Raw genomic sequence first — 24,912 nt, forward strand, 5'->3', positions numbered from 1 at the left:
CAATTTTATAATAATAAATTTCACATTAAATTTTAATCAAAACCAAATTACATTTTTTTTTAAATGAACCAAAATACATTTGTAATGTGTTAAAATTCAATTTGGTAATCGAGTAAAAACTTTAAATTGTAGAAAAAGAATACCAAATAACAAAACATTATAATTAACAACCAAATTTATACGTTAAAAAAAATATAAAAAATTTGTACACATTATTAGATAGATATCATTCCAAACAAATAGATTTTAACAATTAATTGTATATTTGCATTAACATGGCATATAAGGCATATGACACACCCATGTGACCTTGATAAACAGAGATGCACACTTTTAATGGACCTTGCAGCAATGGCAGGTCCCCTGGCGTGTCTTTAATTTAAGGGAGAAAGATTTTATGATAAATACATAAACACATAACCTATCATTTCTCTGCATGTCATTTCTCAAAGAACCATTAACCATATACTTTGTTATTGTTTCCACAGAGCCTCGTGGGCTATCTAGCATAACACCATAGAAAGCTACCACATTTGGATGGTGCAAGTCTGCCAGCTTGATTTCCTCATTCCAAAAGTCATCTCTCACCTTGATGCATAAACAAAAAACAACTGAAGATAGATTCCTAATTACCAAAGAAAGTAGGGGATTATAGAAATAAAAACAAATCAATAATAATGAGATACAGACCAAGTGGTCCTGCTCTTAAGGCTTTACAGCAAAACACCTATCATTAATTTGCTCAATTTCTACATCAGTACCTTTCCATTTTCCGTGATATGCAGTCCCAAAGATCTGAGAACCTAATTCTATCAGTTCTTCAAGGCCAGTATTCTTCATAACCTAACCACATTCCCACAGCAAGGTTTTAGCTTAGTTGAGCCAACAATATTTTCATAGAAGAGAAAACATACATGATAAACATGAACCAGCCCAAGTAGGAATAAATAAAAAGTTTCCTCACAATTCAGATCATTGCCTTTTGAAGGACCAAACATTGAAGTATGTGTTTTCTTTGTTTGTCTGCATCAAATTAACAAAAATGTTTGGTGATGAAATTAAGAAACTCATTATTTCAAAACGATAAGAAAAGAAAGAAACAATATGGACGGTAACAAATATGAAATTTTGTAAGCTTTAAAGAAAGGTGTTACAAAATATTTTTGCTAGCTGGAAAATCAAAGCGTTAAATGAGCTTCAAGAACTGCTCTTACCAACAAAATCACAATCAAATAATATTCTAAAAATAAGGAGTATAGAACAAATGTGAAGATCCATATTATATCATATACCAATTCAAAAACAACTCCAACGGAAAAAGAAAGCAGTAATTGTTAAAACTGAAATAAGCATAACCTTTCCATTTGCCACTAACCTTCAAAACTCTTTCATTCATTTTATTCATGAAGCCTCTTTGCTTCATATGGGGTCCTTCCAAAGCAAGAGCATTCCAATTGTTTCTCCATAATAGTACTGCAAAGCCAACGGTTGGCACTTCTCTGAGTAGGATTATAGTATAGCTCTTAGTTTTCTTCATTATCTTCTTGTATCTAGAGGTCCAAAGAGAAATTAAATCAATCATTCATGATGGATATATGTATTAATAGAAGTTACGTGATAACAAAAACCAACAATATAGAAAGCTACAAGTCAAATGTTACCTTACAAAGCAATTTGAGGGGTTGATGAAAACGTGGATCCAAGTGCCTATGTTACCTAACTCAGTTATTATTCATTATCAGTTGTAACATAACACTTCCATTGATTTTCTAGTGTCGAGTGCCTATGATTGACAAAAAAGATTGATGTTATCATTCTGGTGACAACAGACCCATCCACGAAAACACTTACAACTGTGCACTATTTGAACAAATCAGAATCACAGGTAAGACCAAGTGACAAACAAGTATTACCCAGTCAAGTCTTTTTAAGAATAAAAATATTCACAAGCTAACAGAACTATTCAATGAATATGAATCCAATCTTTTGTCTAAAATGCAAGATAAGGATAATAACATATTTGCAACTTGGCCTATTCCATAATATATAACTTTAACTAAATATAATATTTGCTGACTCTTTCATTATCTCACTTAAAAAGACCTCAAGTCCTACCAAGTAACAACTAATTAATACATACTATGAATCTTTCTGGTGCGTGAGACCCTGCCAAACCTGATTATGAAAATAAAGGAAAAGGTGACAAGATCATTTTGACAAGTTTCAAAACAGCCCCTTTATGGCAAGCCCAATATCAAGTGACAACGATTTTCAAAAGCATGCCATATGCACCTTTCACAAGTCACAAACAATTTTCATTCATGTCATTGGTTCAAACAATACCAGCTGCATCAATTTTACTAAAGAATCCAAAACCATCATTGTTTTTTGAAAAGATAATCATATTAGATATAATAGAAGAGTCTTGGGAACATAGCTCTCCCAAGTAAGCTAAAAACAAAGAGACAATACAGAAAATCAAATAATGAGTCAAAGCATACACCAAGAAACTCATAGAGACACAAAAAAGACAGCAAAAGAAATCTAACAGAAAAGCCAAAAACTGAAACCAACAATCAACAAAACACCATACATGTGATCCAATACCAAGGCACACTTCTTCAAGTGTTGAGCCACGCAACAGCACCTCAAAGACCTCCACATATACTACTTCCACAGTCCTCAAAGTGCAGAAACAAACTCTGCATAATTAGACCCGAGCACAACAGCGATCTTGAACCTCAGGCTACAGCAAAAAGAGACAATGGTAGCAGCAGCGATAACATATGGGGTGCAAGACTTGGTTCCACACTTGCAGTTTCCTATTTGCAAAGTGAGAAACTTCAAAACACACACAATATCACAGAAAATACCTATAGGAAATTTCTTTGGAATAGTTGAGTCCACTGACTTATACACAACCCCACTAGATTCCTCAATTGCAGTTTCCTATTTACAAAGTGAGAAACTTGAGAAATTATCACATGTTCAACACTAAGGTATATGCAGCCTAAGAGGAAAATGTTTCATATACATAGATAAAAGAGTCATAAAAATAAGATTAGAATAGAAAAAGGAATGAACTTTACCTAGGGTAGAAGTGGATAGAGTTTGCTGCACTGAAATTCTGATACAACAACACAACAAAGAAGATGCAAAAACTCTATCACCTCTTACTATAATTTAAAAAAGAAATAAAGACAAATTTAAGGGTATTAGTATCACCACTTACAAAAGTGGTAGCATCTTCAACAAACTATGGCCTGGCTGCAGAATGCATTCAAAAATCAATCCAAATAAACAAAATTTATCAGAAAGTGAATAATAAAAATAGAATCTCTTTGAAGTTCTTAATTTTTGAATGCATTGGATACCTTGCTGAAGACCCATCACCTTCGTAAGCAGGTTCTTTTCTAGCCCCTGTTTTTGGTCTCGCTTCATCGCCGTGAATCTCCCTCACCACTGTGGACTCCGCCACAACAACCTTCTTCCTTTGACTCCAGCGTCATACAAAAGCTCTTCATTTTCCTGTGTGGTATGAGTGTGTGCCACAAAAATCTGAATTGGAGTGCCTTATATAGGGATCAATTGACCATAAAAGTGATGTAAAGTATACTCCTAACTTGAATTGGTGCAGAAAAGTAATTGAAAAGTGTTCACTTACAGTGTCTGTGTTCAAGAAAGTAGAATAAAGGCAAAAAAAAAATCAGATAAAGGAGGAAAAGTTTTTAACGTGCTTGAATTACTCAGAAAAGAAAAGTAAAATCCATGTTGAAAGGTTTTGGTTAGGCATAGAAAAAAAGATTACCAGTTATAAAAGGTATTCTTTGCCTGCTTTTAAATAAATTGAAAAAAATTATTAATGAAATACCAGAAGTGCCCCTCATCTGATTCAATTATTTCAATTACCTTACCAAATTCAACCAACCCCATTTCTCAAGAAAAACGTTCGATCCAAAATTAAAAAAATTGCAGATTGGGAGAGATGGCTGACCTTAGGATTGTGAATTTGCAAGTTGGAATCTGGAAACGGAAGCCAATGCCTTCACCACCACCAAATCAGCCATTAATTCCCTTTTCCGAAACACCAGATTTACAGCAATGGAACAAAGATCTGGGCACGAATTTCGTTCTCACATTGCGGCTGTTGAAGGGGATGCACGGCAGAGATGGGAGAATAGAGACAGTTATGGGTTGTCTGCGATGGTGGTGCTCGCAGTGGTGCTCGCGGCGGTTTCCGGTGCTGAGATTCTGGTGGAGGAGGGGGGAGAAGGTAGAGGATGTTCAGATTCAAAGAGAGGAAAGTGGGTAGAGCATATAGAGGGTATTATTGTAACCTAACTTTTTAATTTACTTTATATCAAGTAACTATTACCTCTTGTAGCAGAAAATTTCTGACAAAAATAAAATAAGATAAATGACAAAAAGTATGTATCCTAACCACACACGGTTTTTTTTAGATAAGCTCCTAACCACACACGGTGAAAAGAAACAAAAAGGCACCAAAATAGGACCAAAAAGTACCCCAAATCATGACCTTATGGTGCACCAACACACATGCTATAAAACTCTCTTAGTGAACAGTAGAAATTAGCTTCTTCCTTTGTAGTGTTTATAGATAATGGGCTTATTTGGTAACAATATGAGAGAGACATCAAAGCTAATGAATCTTAAGTTAAAAAAAAAAATCATGTGGCATAGTGGTTAGTTTACCTGTTCCGAAGGTTGGATCCAATAGTTTCTCGCTTAGTGCGAGCACCTACAACATTACTCTCAGTGATGAATACACTAAGCCTTAAAAATAAAAGGCTAATGAATCTTCTGGACTACGAATGGGGACTAAAACCCAAAAAACCAAAGTCCTTATCATAATTAAAAAATGAACACTTCATCCTTTAAGCAAGTGATTGAAGGTTCAATTCTTTACCCTAGTTACTCTAGTAAATTGAAAAAAAGTTCACTTTGAAAACAATTTTACTCTCATAAGGTTGTTTCTACCATGTGAGATGAATGGTGAGGTGGATTTCTTTTTAGAAGATGTCACAAATGAGACGTCATCTATAAAAAAGACATATCGTGACCAGCTCTATTCACGTGTGTTTTGTGGCTAGGAGAAGACAAGATGAGACATCACATTGAAACGGTCATATCAGAAGCGTCTCCTAAAGGCGTCATATATGAAGCGTCTCCTAAAGACGTCTGATTTGAGAAATCTTCTTTCATACCACGCTGCAAATACAAAGTCATCTTCTCAAGAAAGTTTAATGTTTGAAGGCGAGAAGAGGTCAATGCATATGAAACGCATGAGCATGGATAATCTAAGAAAAAAGGCTTAAATAAGTTTTTCGTCCCTATCCTTTACAAAATGCTTGGTTTTCGTCCCTCGTCGGAGCAAAGGTGGGTTTTAGTCCCTAACCTTTGCCAAAAGGTTTGGTTTTCATCCCTCCGGAGCTCTGGGTCAACGTCGGAGCTCCGGTGGCTTATGTGGCATGGCCACATAGGATTAATGAGCTGACGTGGAATTTATTTTTTCATTTAAATTAAAAAAACCTAATTAATTTTTTTTAAAACAAAATTGTTTAAAATTCTATAAAATAAAAAAATATTAACTTACTTATCTTAATTTAAAGAAATTTTTTAAAACCTAATTAACCTTCAAGGCACAAACCCTTCCCCTTCGACCGTGTCGCCATCAAGTCAAGAAACGAAGCACCCATGATCTCCCATCCTTCCTTCAGGTCACACAGCGCAGCCTTGACATCAACCGTCTTGCAATCCTCTGAGAAACCATAGGATCCCACAGCGCGGCCTCAACATCGTCCCTCCACCGCTCCAAATCGTCAGAGACCAACCCGCTAGCGCGACCCTCCTCCGTCAATGCGGCGAGGTACTTGACGGTGCACTCAACTGCGACGACGCAGTAGGCGCAATGCAAGGAGTCAGGGGCGGGGACGACGTCGTTGAGGTGGAGTTGTTCGAGGAGTTCGAGAATCTCAAGGGCGGTTTCAGAGAGGGAAGCGTTGATGAGGTGGGAATGGAGGGTGCGGAGGAGGAGGGTTTTCTTGAGGCGGGGATCGGCGTCGGAGAGTGGGAGGGCGGCGAGGGTCTTCTGGATGGTGGAATTGGGTACGGAGCTCCAGAGGAGAAACTCCCTCGATCAGCTCCCCTCACCGAAACTAGGTGCAACCAGATCGTCCCCACCGTGACACCACCAGATCGAGAACCGGGACTGAGGGATCAAGCAGATCGAGAACCACCGTGACACCACCAGATCAAGTCTGTTCTCTACTTTCTCTTCTTCTCTGTTCTCTTCTTCTCTGTTCTGCTCTTCGATTTTCTGGGCTTTTGCTTAAGCTCGATGGTCATGGTGGTGAAACAAGGTGGCTTCAGTGAGAAAGGTGGTGTCTTTCTGGCGGAGGAGGCGTTCGGTTGGGAAGTCGCGTTCTGGAGGGCTGGTGGTTTTGGTGGTGGCTTTATTGATGATGGTGGAAGGAAGGAGAAAACGATTTGGTTGAAGGAAGGAGAATTTGCACTGGGCAGATCTGAGAACTGTCTTCTGATGGACTGCAGAACAGATTCAAAGCTTCCAATTGTGATTTAAACCCAGGCATCCACTTTGCGATTTGGTTGAAGGAAGGAGAATTCATATTACTTGATTCAATTTGTTTCAATTGTTTATGAAACTTTCTTTTGTTTTTGGATTTCTTGATGCTTCTTTATTTGTTTCTAGAATTTGTGTTGTTGATTCATTGGAGATGAACTTGGAGGAGGATTAGATATTAATGACTTAATTAAAATTAAGATAAGTAAGTTAAGATTTTTTTTATTTTTTAGAATTTTAAACAATTTTGTTTAAAATAATTAATTAGGTTTTTTTTAATTTAAATAAAAAATAAATTCCACGTCAGCTCATTAATCCCACGTGGCCATGCCACATGGGCCACCGGAGCTCCGGCGTTGACCCAGAGCTCCGGAGGGATGAAAACCAAACCTTTTGGCAAAGGTTAGGGATTAAAACCCACCTTTGCTCCGGCAAAGGACGAAAACCAAGCATTTTGTAAAGGTTAGGGACCAAAAACTTATTTAAGCCAAGAAAAAACTTTATGACAAGTTGAAACTTAGACATAACCAAGTTATTTCGGATCTGACTTAGATTTTTGGTTTCACGTAATCCTCGCAAGTTTACAAGTCTTACACTTTTGATGATGAAGATGTGAAATGCATGATCAACTCATTTAAGAAGCAGGGGTCATGAATGTGTTGGAGCTATGTTGTCATTGAACAGGAGCAGAATACGAAAATGTGAATACCACGGTTAACTTGGGCCATGATGATGAGAATAAGATAAATAATGTGAATCCAGAGATGCATTCACCTAATTCTCTTATTCTTTTCAACTCAAACACTTCTATATATGTTCATTTCACTATCCTCGTAGGATAGCTCAAGTGGTAGGAGCTGAGGTACATATGAGTTCGGTTGTGGGATGTCCAGGGATCGATTCCTAGTGGGTACAATTTATCTTTTCGATGTACCAAAAATAAATGTTCATTTCACTTATAATACTGAGAGTTATCCACCAACATAAAGAACTCATCGATCTATAGCAAAATGTTACCCATTCAAGACAATACATTGGTGGTACATCAAAATGAGACAAATTTTGAAGACAAGAAATTTAGTCATAAACTCATACTCCTTTTCTTCTTCTCATAACCTATCCCTTTAGATCTGTCTTGAACATCTCTCACTTCCATGAGGTGCACCCTCACCATACGTGTTCCAAAAGGGTTCATCTCCGGCGAGCCACCGCTCTCTTCAAAAGCTGCATGCAAGCGACCTACGATACCTTCGAGGCTATCCCATGCTTGCTTCAGAGGACAGTGGTGGCACTGACCTGGTGGATCATAAGAGTCACCAAAGTATGCACATGTTTCAAAGTGAACCTTGGTTTCGCCGAACTGGTCCATGTAACGGAAGAACTCCAGAACGTGTTCGTCGCTGCAGCTATAGGGAGTTAAGGACGGGTGGTACTGGTTTCTCAGATACACGCAGAAGGTGTTCCAGTCACGTCTCTTACGGGACTCGTACCTGCTAATACGAGGAAGAGCAACAGGAGAAACTGCATGCATCATTTTTGGTGGTGTGAATGGTAAAAACTCTTCTCTTTGCTTGCTTCTAGAAGAGTTCCTATAGCCCAAGATGGCGCCGGTTGCGGCAGCCGCTGCGGCCGCTGACATGAGTTATGAAGTTGTGAAGATAATTGTGCTTCCCTATCTTGGAAGTTTTGGGTTGGAATTGGAGATTGAATTTGTGTGTATGTGAGTGTTTAAGGTATTCAAGATGTGGTTTGAATTTGGTGGATCTTGGGATTAGAGGGTTGCATGGAGTAGATGATGGGGAAATACTGGTTTACACGCAAGAATTGGAAATTAAGATAAACTAATCCCCTAAATTGCTTGGCTTTCCTAAATAACAGCAACTTAGACTTTGAGTGAAGTTTGAAGATCTTTAGAAATTTATTTTGCAAGATGAAAACTAAAGGACACACAAGCTAAACTAAGGCGTAAATAGTTGTCATAAAAAGTGTAAACGTTGAGTTTTGAATTTCTTTCCACTGATGAATATTTTCACCCCTAGCAAATAAATATTTTGGTTCAGTCTAACGAAATTATCGATAACTTTTGACTGTTGAGTTTCTGATGGTTCATACAGTTGGTAATTTACTGACCACTTCTTATATCGCAATTAACAATAATATGTTCACACCTCATTTTTAATACACATCATTTCCACTCATATTTATTTGGATTAATAGTCAAATTAGTTTATGAGTTTGTAAGCGAGTTTAATTTTAGTCCCTCTTCTAATCTTACTATTTCTTCAAACTTTGATCCTAGTTTACTTTTTATATTCAATTTCCGATTTTAATCTTATATTTATACAAATTTCTATCATTTTATTATTTAAATGCCTATTTTTACAATATAGTTAGTTTTGACTATTATGTTAAATATTTTAAGTATGACACTCAAACATACAATGTTATTTCATCTTAAAGCGTCTCAACCACCAATCGCGTAGATCAACTGACACGAGGTTGTTATAGCTTAAATAGATGTCTCGGATTCGAATTATCGTGAGTGCAACTGCGTTAAATACTTAATAGAAAGAAGTATTAACTTATTTTTATTTTGATTTATTCTCTTTTTTTCTTCTCCGGGTGACTGTTGATACTTGTAGGATTGGAAGGGATAAAGTTACTTAAGAGATGAAGCTGCTTCTAGAGGTTGTTTTTTCTAGAGAGAAGGTGTGGGCGACTTCAAAACAAATGAAGCATGTGGCAACTTGGGACCTGATGGTTTGCCAGCCCTCTTCTACTAAAGATAGTGATATGTGATTGAAGATGAGATATCTAGTTCTGTTCCGACGCTTTTGAATGATGGTGAGGATCTATGAAGGTTAATAAATTTTTCTTAACTTGATCCCAAAGGTGAAGAAGTCAAAGGACACGAGAGAATTCAGACCGATATCATTGTGTAATGTTTTTTTTTAAAATTATTATTAAGTTAACGACAAATAAGGTTAAATTGATTCTTCCTCAAACTGTATTGCCTTTTTAGAGCGATTTTGTATCGATCTGGTTGATCACTGATGATGCTCTCATAGAATTTGATACATTCCACTATCTAAGGAAGATGAGAACATCAAGGCATGGAGAAGTGGGTCTTAAACTAGATTTGGCGAAGGCATATGATCGTATTGAGTGAGATTTCCTTCGTTCTGTATTAACCTTTATGGGCTTCACTCAAAGGTTGTTCTCCTTGATTATGGGGTGTCTCTCTTCTATCGGCTTCTCAATGCTCCTAAATGGTTGTCTAGGTAGAGGATTTCAGGTGCCTAGAGGTTTGAGGCAGAGTGAGCCATTTCTCCTTACCCTTTTATTATGTGCGTGAAGGTGATTTATAAGCTAACTTTGCAGGCACTGAAACATAATGTTATTCACAGTGTTCAGATTGCTAGACTGGCACTAGAGATCTCTCATTTGTGTTTTTGGCTGATGATAGTTTTGTATTTTTTCAGTGCTAATGATCAAGAAGCAGTTGCCATGAACCAAATCCTAGTTGAGTATCAACAAGTCTCATGCCAGCACATTAATTTGGATAAATCGGAACTCTCTTTTAGCCAAAATGTTCGTGAAGATAGGAAATTAACGTGTCCTTCATGGTCAATTGTAAATTAAGGCAATTTAGAGTCATTCCAAATATCTTGGGCTATCAACTTTTATGGGCCGAAAGTAAATTTATATTTCATTCAGGAGAAGGTGTGGAAGAAGCTAAACAGGTTAAAAGAATTTTGGCTAGAGAGGTCTTGATCAAATCATCATCTCAGAAAATTCCCACCTGCATCACATGTTGTTTCTTTTTGCCTGTTGGACTTTGTAATCACATTGAGAGTATGATTGGTTGGTTTTGATGGGTAAGTAAGAATGAGGAAAGATAGATCTACCAGGTGAATTCGAATGTTTTATTCACTCCGAAGGAGGATGGTGGTATGTAACATAGAAGTTTCAAACAAGGGTAGAGACTCTCATAGTGCCCAAATTATAGACCTTTGTTTGAAACTTCTAAGTTACATACCACCATCCTCCTTCGGAGTGCATAAAGCATTCCAATTCATACAACACACAAAATAACCACAATCAAAACAACCAGTGATCAAAAAATTGAAAACACTTTAACAATTCTAGGATCAACCCCATTTGAATCAGAAAAATGAACAAAGCCACCACCACCATAACCTGAATTCACAGCCCTTAAACTCACATCATCACTGACCTCTCCCTCTAGCTCTAGCTTGAGCATCTCTCACTTCCCTGAGGTACACCCTCACCGCATTTCCCCGGAACGGGTTCATCTCCGGCAACCCACCGTTCTCTTCAAACGCCACACGCAACCGACCCACGATTCCATCAAGACCATCCCATGATTGCTTCAGAGGGCAAGGACACGGACCTGGTGGGTAACAATCCCCAAAATACTCACAATTTTCAGTGTGAATTTTGGTCTCGCCGAACCGGTCCAGGTAGCGGAGGAAATCCAGAGCGATTTCGCCGCCGCAGCGAGAGAGGGTAAGGGAGGGGTGGTGGTTTGTCAGGTACTGGCGGAAGGTGGTCCAGTCATGTCTCTTTAGGGAATCGTATCTGCTGAATCGAGGAAGAGCGACGGGAGAAACTTGCAGCATTCGTGGTGGTGCGACGGCGGAGGTTCTGGCGGAGGAGGAGGAGGGAATGATTGTGGTTTGGGAGGTGGCGGCTGCTGCGACGGCAGCAGCGGCTGCGGTGGCGGCTGACATGGTAAAGCTATGAACTGAGATTTCCCTATCTTGGAGATTTGGGATTGGAATTGGGGATTGAATTTGTGTGAATGTGTGTGATTTAGGTGTGGTTTTTATATTTGGTGGAATTTGGGAATTGATTTGAGGGTTTTGAGTTTTGACTTTTGTGTGGTACAAAATCAATCATGTAGATACAATCACTGCAAATTTACAATTAATTGAACATTGAGATCACTCATAAATTACTAAGACAATTAAGGTGCATAATGAATAATTATTGGATTAAAAGGACATAGTGAAACAATTGAAAAAAATATCTATGGAATAAGATCAAATTCATTGTGGAAGTATATCAGGGTGTTGAATTCAGAGGATTTTCTGATTTTGTGACCTGCGTTGTTTTGGTATTAGTAGGTTCACTTTGTTTCTATTGCAAAGGCATCTTGTATCTTCTGATTTAAACTTGACTGTGATAATAACCTTTGGTGCTAAATTTATAGATTTGATTTTCATAACATGTATGTATGTATTAGGCTCTCTTTGTAGGATAAGTTTGGTGATGAATTAAAAACAAGGACATAGCACCAGCATCACAATTACAAAATAAAAATGAGTGAACTGAACAATTAATGAGAGAATAAAGGTATGTTCGCATATTTTCATCTCTACTTAATTTGCGATCGTTACTCTCCAACAAAACTCTTCTTTATTTTAAGACATTAAATGTTTATTTTTTCAATATTTTGTGTTTCTCTGCGGTTAAATTTAAAGACTAAACAAATGAGGGACTATATAGAATTCATTTGGTATTATTTAAGGAAAGCTTAATCCAATCTATAGAAGTGAAATAAGGTCTCATAAGATTGTGACACATAAGTTATTTGAAACCATCACTCTTTGTCACTGCCACACAACCAAAACCACCACCGCCATTGTCGTCATCACCGCCCTAAAGATCGCTACTGCCACCACACTCTACCACCACCCTACACCACCACTAGCGCCACCACAACCACCTTGACCACCGCCTCCATGCCCTCCACCCCTACCGTCACCACCAACCTACCGCTACAACCACACTTTCCATCGTCGCCATCACTATCGCTACCACCACCTCCACCTTCGTCGTCACTCTATCGCTAACGTTATCACCTCTACAGCCGCCACCACCACTCATCATCACTATCAATACAACCACCATCACCACCGAACATATGATTGTATATATAATAAGTTATCGTATGACCAAACGCTGAATAATATTAAATTTTTATTATATCTTATTTTATTTGACTAAATACTATCATATCTTATAATACAAGACTTTATACTATACAACACAAGAATAAATAAACAGATTCCTTCAATTTTTACCATATACTATAAAGACCAAATCATATATTAATTTTTTGGTACATCAAATCATATATTAATTGATATAAAGAACGAAATTTCCATATGGTTAATATTAGCTAGACACTACACTTGATAAGCTGCTCAAAGTAATGACCACTCTCAGTGCATCACTAGTGAGCCCTACCACAGTAATCATTTAATTTAGAACCACACTAGTACTGTATCATGTTACAACTTCCCCCTAAAGGATATGCATCCAAATTAAGGATTGACAATCTTCTATTTCCCTCATTTTCAGTCACACCACACTAATGAAATTGATACCATATTAAATAAAAAGTACTAATCATTTGACAGGATTTTATTGGTGGTACAAAAAAATGCAACTAAAAAAACACTATGATGAGAAGTATGAAACTGCAGCAGCAGTTCCAGGATGAGTCCCATTTGAATCAGACAAATGAACAAATCCACCACCAACCCCATACCCTGAAAACACTGCACTTGAACTCACATCACCCACTTGCTCCTCCATCATCATCACCATAGACTCATTTTGCTGTTTCTGAGTCTTATTACCATTATTCCTCCGTTTCTTCTTCTCATAACCAATCCCTCTTGCTCTAGCCTGAGCATCCCTCACTTCCCTGAGGTACAACCTCACCGCACGCGCCCCAAACGGGTTCATCTCCGGCAACCCGCCGTTCTCTTCGAACGCCGCACGCAACCGACCGATGAGAGCATCGAGGCTCCCCCATGCTTGCTTCAGAGGACAAGGGCACGGACCAGGCGGATGAGAGTTTCCAAAGTAGGGACATATTTCAGAGTGAACCTTGGTTTTGCCAAACTGGTCCAGGTAGCGGAGGAACTCCAGCACGTGCGCGCCGCTGCAGCGTGAGAGGGTTAAGGGTGGACGGTGGTTTTTCAGGTACTGGCCGAACGTGTTCCAGTCACGTCTCTTCTGGGACTCGTAACGGCTAAGTGGAGGAGGAGGAGCAGAAACTTGCATCATTTGTGGTGGTGGGGTGTTTGTGTATGGTGAAAACACGTCTCTTTGCTGGTTTTCAGAGGAGTTCCGGTAGCCTGAGATGGCGGCTGAAGCGGCAGCAGCGGCCACGGCGGCGGACATAATAAAGTTATAATGAACTTTTGAGGATAATTGGGCAATTCCCTTTTTCTTGGAAGTATAGGTGTGTGTGTTTTTGTATTTGCTTGATTTTGGGAGGTGATATTTATAGAGGGTTGTAATGTTGTATTGTGGTATGAGATATTTGTTCTTAGATAAAGATACTTACCCACTCTAAATTCACTCACACTCAGAAAAAAAAAAAAGGAAGAGATGAGAAAGAAATAGAAATATAATGTTGGATATGATAAAAAAATACTTAAAGATATATAAAGTAAAAGTGGATGAAAATTAGATATATGGGAATGTATAAGACCTTTGTTCTTGAGGAACTATTCTTCAGGTGGGTTTGGTTGGGAATTGTCAAAAGCAAACTGGCTGGATTGGAGGAGGGAAAGTCGGTGACCTTGAAAATGGATAATGTTTCATCTACACCTCTCTTTTGAGGTGGAGAGGTGGAATGGTGAGAGAGATAGGAAGAAAAGAAAAAGTAAGAGAGAGAAAATATGAGATGTGATAGATGATAAGATGAGAGAGATAGAAATAAAAAAAATGTGGAAATGAAGTGTTTAAAAAATGAGGTGTGTATATATCATTACCCCTTGAAAATTTATGAGTTTTTTAGAGTTAGCTATGGTCAAATGGAAAAAGATGGGAGTTTGGTGTGATTTTGATAACATATGGATGGATCCAGTTATGTGGGTTGAATTTCTTGCTCTTGTTAGCTAGCAAGGGCCTTACACAATTCTGCATGTGGAGAACAAATTAAGGAGGAGGGGTGAGTATATGTGTGTGAGATATTGATGATGATCGATAAGGAATTTATAAAAGTTAAGCAATAGTGGGAATTGAAAGAAGAGGGGGATTTGAGGTATAAGGCTGGCTATAGGGTGGGGAGACATAGGCTATAGGGAGACAAAAGAGGGGTCCATGCATTAGAGAGCAAGTGATGGAAGTTTGAATATCACTTCAAAATGACTGTCTCAATCATTGATCAATTTCACATCTAACACAATACAGACGATACTTCAGATACATTTCATTTTTTTTCTTTCACTTCTCATTATATCATATTATATATTTATATTTATCATTTTTTCTCTTCATTTCTTATTCTGAATGTTTACCTCATTTGAAGGTCCACCCAACATTTTCATTTCTTCCTCTATTTCTAAAGGAGAGAAAAAAAAAAGTCGAGAATTTGTTTTGGCCTACCTATTTTAAGTAAAGTTAGTAACATTTTGGTTCGATGAACTTGACAGGAAATTGTCAATTTTCCAGCATGATGGCACGAATTAAGTTCACTTCAGTTCATACACATAAGCCATTTACTAAATCTAAAACTAGACATTCAATTTTAATAATTTGTGCAACTAAACTTAGTTTTGAAGAGGCTGACTTGCTGCTTATGAATACTACTGAAATATACACTTTGATGCGTTTAAATTATGAATTTAACTCACATTGGAAACTCAAATTAGAAAGTTTGGACCAAGATGCCAAAAGATAACAGGAAAAACCTGATGGACTCAAGCTCCCTCCTTGTAGAACCGTGTAAATTGTAATCTATTGCAGGTTCTTTCTCTAATGGTTGTCATAGCTAGTTAGCTACCTAACCATAGTTGTTGAATCAAACGTCATGGTGAAAGTGAATCTATAATGGTAAGATCATCCAAGATATATAAAGAGCTGTAAAGAAACATGATCAGATACATCATTATGGTTATGCAAAAAAACAAAAAGACAAAGCATTGTGATTTTCAAGATTCAAGAACAGCAATATAGAACATTAACATATGGCTTTTCATAAGGACACTAACCTTAATTTAAAGGACTTCTTCATGTCCTCTCTCTAAGGTATTTAAAGAAAAAAAATTATGATTTACAATTTAAAGTTTAAAGTATAGATAAAGTAAAAGAAATAATAAATAATTAATATTATAATAATAAACTTAAAATAACAGACAACTTACAAATCAAGTAGAGACCCCAAATGATAGCTCAAGTGGTAAGAGCTAGGGAACATATGAGTTGGGGTGGGGAGGTCCAGCGATCAAACCCTGGAGGGTGCAATTTATTTTTCCAATTTACAAAAAAAAAAACTAATCAGATAAAGATGACACCGATATTATCAGAAATCTCATGCAACGCCACATCACACCACCCTATTTAAAGCCCAAAACATCAATAAATAACATGTTTGGTATGAAATCTTCACAAAACACAAAAATATTCTGGCTAGTGGGTACAACTATAATCTAATAATTCTGTCCTCAAGCTATGGGAATTTATAACTCTTTTTGCAGTTATCCATTTATGATTCCTTTGTGAGATATGGTTATGCTCCATATCCTAACATTCAAATAAAAAATAAACGAGTGGATGATCAATATTTTCGTCTCCAACATTTTTGGAGTGTGTTATATTACTCTCGAGACTAAGAAAATAGCAAATTAAACCCAAATATATGGAAACAAGCTTAGTCAAGTTGGTCCCTCACCACCATGTTTAGTGGATACATGAGTTTTATCCCTCGGTGCATATATATCATTTTGAAATTGTCTTCTGATGGAGTTATTCTTTCATTGTACCAAATTTACAAATAGCAGCAAGTACACAACCCCATGGAACTAATTTGGCTAGTCTAGTCATTGCCTGAAGGCTGAAATTAGATCTGGCTTTAAGAGAAGGAAGTTTGGGATGAAAAGTGTGGGATGGGAACGTGTGAATGAAAGCTCCCATAAGATTAGAAGAAGAAAACATGACTTTGATGTGTTTTGTTTTCTATATGGGAAAGGAAAATGGCAGCTTCTGTTTGGACTAAAGCTTCAGTGTAGAATGTTGGATTAAATGGTATGAAATTGCATGCTCTGAAGTGAAGGCTACATGAAACTGTGCTAAGTTATAGATCACTAAAAATGAGAGCTGACATGCAATAGAGTACTGTACATAAAATAGAATGAATAACGATTTACCAATTACTTATTTGAGATTACATAGGCCAACGGTAGTTGTGGTCCTGTCACAACATGCAGTGGGCAGGACATGGTTAGCAGACACTGCCAATCTGCAATTTTCCAATCCTCGGAACCATTCATGGCAATCATTCTTGCCAAAGACTTCATCAAATCAAATGTTTACATAATGTGCAAATGCAATAGGAGGAAGGTAGGAATGTACTGTACAAGTAAAACAAATTACAACAAGATAAGAATTGAAAATGCCCATCTTTTGATTTTTCCTGTTTCTGGACAAGAAAAACCCTTCCAATGTTATTAAGCCACCACTACATGGTGCTAAAATTGCTAATCTAATATATACCTACGAAACTTGTCCTTTTCCAACCTCCTGCTTCAACAAGCCTGATCGTCAACTGTCTCCCATCCTTTCATGTACTTCTCTACGTCTACGCCTCCTCCCAGACCGACCCAATAGAACCCTGCCTCCACCATGGTGACGGAGACGACTGACCAGAGAAACACCATCATCATTGCCCTCATCATACCCGTCATCTTCATCTGAGACATCCAGCCCGCCTGCCCCATCCTGATCTGCTAACCTGTTGGGGGCCATCTCAGGCCTCAGTCGTCTACTAAGGTTGTTAAGGTCATTCCCTTGCCGAACTGCATGCAACAGGAGGAAGAAATTCATTGCCTCCATACCCATCTGAAATCTTCCATTTCTTCCTGCATTATCCGCATCAGGACCCCCCTCCTCTTCTTCATCAGAATCAAAGTCATTATGGTGGTGACCTTCTACGACATAGTCTCCAAAAACCACTGCCCCAGGTATGGCTGAAGTTACTGTGCTGATAACATCTTCTCGTTCACGCTCCCACTCGAGCCATCTCCATTTCTGTTCATGATCAGGATCTACCATCCGTGGGCGTGCCAAGGGATGCTCTGCACGCACATGCTTCTTCAACTCCTTGTAGTTCCCAACAAACGAGCAGCTATCCTGCATGCAGCTCCTTTTCTTTGCATTCAGATAGTCCCGAACAGGTTCCACAACAGTCCAACCTTTGACCTGACCCCGGCATAGAGGGCACGCAAGCTCTGTGACTTCACTCTTTTCAAGCGGTGAGTTTGAATCCTGTAGCTCAACTGGATTAGCTACCGAGCCTTGAACAGGTGGTTGTCCATCACGTGGTGAAATTACTTTAGTGTAAGCTTTCTTGTACTGATCAAGGCAGTTCGAATGACGAAGGCTAGTTCCACACATGTAGGCACGGCAGCCCTTGTCATGAGAAGAACAAAGGAGAAGAACAGCATTGTGTGGAAACTCCATGCACACAGAACATGTTACATCTTCCCACTCTTTTGTATCCAAGGCTTTAGTGCATTTCTTTTGGCACATATCATCACAAGTAACCCTTTTGCAAGCAGCCAGTGGGTATGGAGTCAGTCTGTATTGACGAGAAGCAACCCTCTGTCTTCCCCTGCTTCCTTTTGCCATCTTCAAAGTACGTAGAAAACCTGCAATTATTACTGCAAAAATGTTAAAAGGACATTGATAGGGATCTAAACATCAAACCACAATCGTATTCATATAATTTTTATGCAATACTGGAAGAACGCAGTCACTGGGTTTAAAATTATTTAAAAGAAAAAAATCTCTGTTCAGAAATTTTGTATTAATAAAAAAAATCTCATGACGCTTAGTGAGACATAAATCAAGGGATTAAATAATGAAAAATCCAAAATTCTTCTTCTGAGAAGAAAAATAACAAGGTGCAGACAGAATAGGAATTCAAGTTCACAAAAGCAAAACAAGGATGAACAGCATTTTCTGCTAGGTTATCAATGCAGGATGGCAGTATATGGCCTAAACAAAACGCCACAAAAATACAGCGGATGCCAAGGCGGCCTATGGAGGAAGCATGGTGGCCATAATAAAAATATATAATATATATACAAAAGCATATAAAAATGCAGAATCAATAATAATAATAAACTAACAAGTAACAACATAGTCAATGACAAAATGATAGAATTGTAGAAAAATAAAAACCCAAGTACCATAATAACGACATAACACAAGGTCCCCAACAAAATAAGTCTCATAGCAATGACAGAAATCAAAACAGGGTCTGAATTAGCCCTATTAATTTCTTAAATGAGGAAAGGAGAGAAGAGCTGCCTAGTGATTAATAACAGATGAGAAGAATAAAAACAGGGTCAGGATTGAGAGACAGAGAAGAAAGGATCAAGGGAGAGAAAAAAAAGAGGCCTCACCGGAGGGGGGATCGCTGGACTAGTGTGCCGGACTGTCACCGGACGAGGATGGGAGCTGGATGAGGAGGGACTCTGGCTGGACAGAACAGAGGCAGGCTTCAAATGAGAAGGAAAAAGGAGAACAGGGGCTGCCTCTTGTACAAATTAGGGTTTCAAAATCATTTGGGTCAGGTTTAGAACATGTACGGGCCGGGTCATATGACCCATTCGGGTTGTTTTTTCAATCTAGGAACCATAACTTCCCCCCTGAGCGCATTGCCATTGCCATCCACCATGCATATAGCCGCCGCCATTAAGAATCCGCCATGCCATGCACTTTTCATTGCGAACCTCCATAAATACACCATGCCATGGTGATAGAACTCCCCTAATTATCTATTAATCCCTAATTAGTCACTAACCGTGAGTACCTATCACATGGCCGTCATTTGACAGCACTGTTTTCTGCACATTCTATAATATGTATTTATTGGTTATTCGCCGTGAACCCTTTGCAACATGTAGTTAGTTGTGTCCAATTATTGTTTTTCTAAATAAATTATATTAGAATTAGAAAGGGGAGACAGTATTTAAGAAGATTGGAGGGAGAATCTACGGTCCTATAAGATGCCTAAAATAAAATTGATCTGTTCGAATCATCTTATCTTAAAGGAAAAAAAACCCTTCTTACGGCATCCGGAGAAAGTTTTTGGGAAAAGAAAGAACCTCATCTCCAGAAATAATCAGGATACAGACATGCATGTAGTTTCCTCACTGAAAAGGTTCCTCCCAGTTCTATCGAAAACTCAATTCGTTAATATAAAAAGTGATCTGAACCTTACAGTCAAACATTAATAACTAAAACCAGCCCACTAAATAATGTCAGAAGATGCATGTAAGGTGGCTAGAAATAGATATTACACAAGTTGTCTGGTCTAGCAAGAGATATTAAGCCTCTAACCAATACTAAGTAAAACTTTGCCAAGTTTCTTTCTCCAGTTGATACCTGACAATAACCTTTACTGATAGTCAAACAGAAAATACCTGAACTTCTCATAGCAAATAACATTGAAAGAAAAATATATCAACATGTACCTATATATTAAAAGTACAACTAGTGCTATTTGTACTGCATCTACGAAAATCTATAGTTTATTTTGGATAAGAGAACTCATTAGATATGGCGCATCCTCTAAGAAGAAGACAGGGCCAACAGATTTTTAAATCTAATCACTCACTCTAAAATCTAAATCATAGATCCAATCATGCAATGCAATTGTAACCCATATTTTATTTTCCTATTTTGGCAGTATTAGTATTTATTAGTAGACTTTGACAACCACTCAGGGACATTCATGATTCATGCATGCTTCAGATGTGAGCAAGACACCACAGGTTTATGACTGCAAGGATAATAACCAACGCAAAAGCATACATAAATCACACATAATTCAACTGTCTAAATCTAAAATGATTTTTGGTCTTGTAACACTAGCAAATTAACATATAACCAGATAGTAAATTCTAATGAACAGGTGACATAGTACAAAATTCATTAGAGCAAAATTTAGAACATCTAATCATCTTGAAAGGGAGAGACCAAGAATAAACTAGCTGAGTGTTAAACCAACACAATATTAAGAAAGCACAGCACACACATGAAACAATGAACTAGCACTCAATTCAATGCAATAACAAGTGAAACACAATTGCTAAAAAAAGCAACATTCTGCCAACAAAGGAGCCTCACTCTCTAGTAGTGAAAACAATGCATATGATGCATCAATTGGATTGGAAAAACTCACCAGTTAACAATTGGAGTAAAGAATCCAACAATCTAGGCCAAAGGACCAAAGTGCATCTGGCAACAAATTGAACAGCAAAGGAAAGAAAACAAAGTAAGAGATTTATACACATAAGTCGGTCAAACTCAAAACTCAAAAGGACAAGCAACGTGGAGAGATACGAGTGAAGCAACAGCAAGCAAAGACAACTAACAAAGTAAGATAAGGGGTTAATATAATATTTCACCATAACATGGAGCTATGATAACAAGCACATGTCGCTAAACCTATTATGCATCAATCTCAGATCCATTCATCCAATCATATGACCTAATATATATTTTAAAAATGTAAAAACAAAAAAAAAAAAGCAATAATTTTTACAATAAAAATACAAAATTATCAAGAAAAAAAAACTGCCCACAAAACAAAACAAAACAAGAAAAAAAAAATCCATCTGTTTGGAAACCTAGAAAACGAAGGAAAATTGGGGAAAAACTTGAAATCCTTCAAATTCGAGCAAAAAATTAGTTGAAAATTTTGATAAAAAACAAAATTAGTAGTAAATTAAGAGTGTTTTGATGTTAATTACATGCACGGATTGGAAAATTTGAAGAAATTGGAAAATTGGTTTACCCTAATTATGAGAAGCGAGAATAGAAATGCGAGTACCTGGGGAAAGTGAAAATGGGGAGAAAATGGAGCAAAGATAAAGAGAAAGAGAGAAAATTCGAGGAATTAGGTTCTGTGAAAAGGATCGAAAGCAAAGGCGAAGGAATCGAGAGGGAAATGGAAGGGGGGAAATGTTTCTCTCTCCTCAATCTTGATGTTGTTTTAGAGAGAGAAAGTTTGGGTTGTTCGAGTTATTTCTACGCTACGATCATTCCATTGCTTAACTTCCTGTGACACAGTGAGTGAGGGATGATGATTGCCACTCGCGAGAGAGCGCGTGGAGGAGGAAGGAAGGGAGGTTGGTGACGTAGTAGAAGGAAGTGCGTGTTCACGTGCTTCGATTCCCAACCAAAACAAAACCCACGATCTCTTTCTTCATGTATGTGAAGAATCAGGCATATTCCATGGTACAATTAATTCGTTAAATAATACTGAAAATATAATTTAGGGCTTTTTTTTCTATATATTCTTTGGTTAAAATTACTTATGTCTATTTTTATGTGTTTGTGTTTGATTTTGAAGAAAATCATTTTCAGAAAACTAGTTATTTTCTTAAGGTATTTTGAGTTAAGGAAAGAGAAATTCATTATACCACTTTTTTTTGTTGTTCGTAAAAAAGGAAAAGAAGGGGCCCTCATGTAACCAAAAAAAAAAAAAAAAGAAATGGGAAAACCGAGCTAAGATCACACGGAAGAGACTCCCATGATATTAGCCAACAATAGTAAACTTATCCCCGCCAACGGCTGCTCAATCTTTAACGTAACTTTGTGTAAAATTGAGCACAAGCGGTTTTTCTATAAACATCGGAAAATGAGCACAAATGGTTTAAAATCACTTTTGAAGTTAAATAACACTTATTATATTTGTAATTAAATAAAAAAGAACTTTTATTTTTTTAAAAAAAACTTTTTAGAGTAATACTACTACTATTGTGAAATTTCATAATTAAGTATCTCCACAACAAAAGTAGGAATGCACACTCTTATTCTAATTTTAGAGCTATAATTAATGGTGAAAAGGAAACCTACAAAGCCTATGTTTGGCATGTTTAGCTGATAAGCTAGCTGAAAGCTGAAAAGCTAGCTGAAAGCTGATAAGCTAACTGATAGTTGAAAGCTGATAAGCTAGCTGATAGCTGAAAGATGAAAAGCTACGTGATTGAAACAAAAGTGTTTGGTAGAACTAGCTGTTAAACAAGCTGAAATTGTAAAATGACATAAAAGGACATACTTGTATAATTATTTTTATATTTAACATTACTTTATTTTCACATTAATACCAATATGATATTAATATTAAAATTATTATCACTTTAAATATTTTTATTAGCTACAGTTATATATCATCTTAAAAATATAATATTTATTTTTATTTATTTTTATTAATATAATATTTATAATATTTGTGGTGCGCAGCGGTGTGGCGGGAATGGTGGCGAAAACTGCATACGTAAGTGTGAGGGGAAAATAAGTTTAGTGTGTTTATAAATATATAAGGGTAATGGTAGAATTTTAATAAAATAATAAGGATAAAAATGAGAATAAATTTAATAAGCTATAAGCTACCTGAGATAGCTTATAGCTTAAAGCTTTAAGGTACTAAAATAAGCTCCTTCACCAAACACTTTTGAAGAGCTTTTAAGCTAGTCAAATAAGCTTTAAGCTAGTCAAATAAGCTATAAGCTAGCTAAAATGGCATGTCAAACATAGCCAAACTAAAACCGAAAAATGGATTCTCACAAACGTGGAATCATACTTCCTATAAATTGTAACCAAAAAAATACTTCCTATAAATGGAAAGTTTAATTTTGTATAAGTGCTTGATTAATTAAGGTGCATGTTACAAATCTAAATGATCTTAATTAATGTGGTAGCACTCCTCTGATTTCAAAGCATGCAATATTACGAAAATTGATAAACAAGAAAAAGTTACTAGTGTAGTGTCTATCCAATAGATTGTCAAGAGTAAGAGATAATGGTATGGATGTACATGGTTACAAATAATCAAAGAGTAAGAGATGGAATATTATGTAGTTTCTCACAAATTTGTATAATTCAACAGATGTTTTTAACACGTCTGTCTAAATTCAGCGGCTTAAATGGGAAATTTTGGTATCAATAAAAGTCTCATAAAAGAAAAAATGAAGAACACCTCACGGAACTTCAACGGTGCCGTCATTGTGGCGTTATATGGATTCATGAATGGCGTTACACCTTTCCTCTTAACTCGGGAAGGAGACTTTGTTTTTTTCGTCAGAATGAGGAAAAGTTAATTATAACAGCAATAAACAATAACTTCAACGTAAAAAAAAAAAGACAATAACTTCTATAGATTTTAAGATCACTTTATTTCAGTTTGTCTTAAACAATAAGTTTTTAAAATTCGGGTTGCGCCTAACTCTATCTTTAAAGTTAACTTAAATGGGAGGATTGCATAATTATTTATACATCTTTCATTAGTCATGTCTCTATATATTGTGAGACTTAAGAACATTTCACGCTTAGGGTCAGATATCTAGAGTGTGGAGGTCATTATCATAATGACCATATCTTGTGAGATATCTATTGTGCGGGTCTAGTCAGTGCCCTTATCCCTATCGTGGGATGTCTCCAGGGCGGTCTAATCAATGAATGACCCATAATAGATTTATGATAGACTTTGATATCATGATGAGATTATAATATTCAGTTGTTAATTGAATGGAAAGAGAATGTTAAAAATAATAAAATAAGAAAATTGTATTGATGACTTGTAGTTTTTCGATTTAAGACATGCATTCTCCATCAAAGGCAATCATGTTTAAACCGGGAACAACCAATCCTGATTGGTTGGAAATGATAAATCATTAATCCTTATTTAGTACAAATAAGGATCACTTATATAGTTATATCTAATTAAATCAAGAAACATGTTAGTATAGCTACGGAATATACGAAAACTAGTCTCAGTTACGCCCCTTGCCACTGTCATCTCTACCACCACCACCCTTCGTCAAATATATAAGCGTTATGATTTTTAAAATGAAGTGTGGTCCTTTTTTTTAATTAGTCATCCTCAGAGTTCGAACCCTTCACCCTTCATTCCACCCAACTCTTATGTCCCTAGCTCTTACCACGTGAGCTATCCTTCAGGGACGAAGTGTGGCCCAAAAATGTCAATATCATACTTCAGAACGTTTTGATTTATTGTTAATTGTTAGCAAGTATTATTATATATATAAATATTTTGCAAAAACAGGAATCTCACCAAATGTCACAAATAAATTATTAAGTCGTCGCTCTCACTTGCTTTGGTCTTTTCCTACCACTAAAGAGCTATATAGAATAGAGCAACTGAAAAATATTGTTTAAAACAACCATTGGTCCTATAACAGAAATTTTACAAGCTCTACATTTTGTCATAAACTCAACAATGCCTAGGAGTC

The 24,912-nt window shown here is 36.9% G+C and overlaps 4 protein-coding genes across 7 annotated transcripts; all 4 read right to left on the minus strand.

The window, feature by feature from the left end:
- Nucleotides 1-7,459: 7,459 nt before the first annotated feature.
- On the minus strand, nt 7,460-8,326 carry LOC130714135 (protein LIGHT-DEPENDENT SHORT HYPOCOTYLS 2-like). Its single transcript, XM_057564028.1, has one exon. The coding sequence runs from the start codon at nt 8,238-8,240 to the stop codon at nt 7,683-7,685; it is 558 nt and encodes a 185-aa protein (XP_057420011.1). The 5' UTR covers nt 8,241-8,326; the 3' UTR covers nt 7,460-7,682.
- Nucleotides 8,327-10,693: 2,367 nt separating this feature from the next.
- Nucleotides 10,694-11,481, minus strand: LOC130715466 (protein LIGHT-DEPENDENT SHORT HYPOCOTYLS 4-like). The gene has a single exon (XM_057565571.1). The coding sequence runs from the start codon at nt 11,353-11,355 to the stop codon at nt 10,831-10,833; it is 525 nt and encodes a 174-aa protein (XP_057421554.1). The 5' UTR covers nt 11,356-11,481; the 3' UTR covers nt 10,694-10,830.
- A 1,246-nt stretch (nt 11,482-12,727) lies between these two features.
- On the minus strand, nt 12,728-13,950 carry LOC130711408 (protein LIGHT-DEPENDENT SHORT HYPOCOTYLS 4-like). The gene has a single exon (XM_057561004.1). It carries the CDS (start codon nt 13,820-13,822, stop codon nt 13,091-13,093), a length of 732 nt encoding a protein of 243 aa, XP_057416987.1. The 5' UTR covers nt 13,823-13,950; the 3' UTR covers nt 12,728-13,090.
- Nucleotides 13,951-16,765: 2,815 nt separating this feature from the next.
- Nucleotides 16,766-21,792, minus strand: LOC130711407 (uncharacterized). Of its 4 annotated transcripts, none has more exons than XM_057561002.1 (3): nt 21,489-21,792; nt 20,838-20,893; nt 16,766-18,306 (listed from the first exon to the last, which is right to left on the minus strand). In XM_057561002.1, exon 3 carries the CDS (start codon nt 18,272-18,274, stop codon nt 17,189-17,191), a length of 1,086 nt encoding a protein of 361 aa, XP_057416985.1. In that variant the 5' UTR covers nt 18,275-18,306; nt 20,838-20,893; nt 21,489-21,792; the 3' UTR covers nt 16,766-17,188. The 4 variants fall into 4 exon arrangements, with proteins under 4 accessions (XP_057416985.1, XP_057416983.1, XP_057416982.1 ...); XM_057561000.1 differs by having other exon boundaries at nt 16,766-18,294; nt 21,453-21,790; XM_057560999.1 differs by having other exon boundaries at nt 16,766-18,294; nt 21,489-21,789.
- Between the last annotated feature and the right edge of the window lie 3,120 nt (nt 21,793-24,912).

Source organism: Lotus japonicus, chromosome 4 (assembly GCF_012489685.1).
Source record: "Lotus japonicus ecotype B-129 chromosome 4, LjGifu_v1.2".
NCBI classification, from domain to species: Eukaryota; Viridiplantae; Streptophyta; class Magnoliopsida; order Fabales; family Fabaceae; genus Lotus; species Lotus japonicus.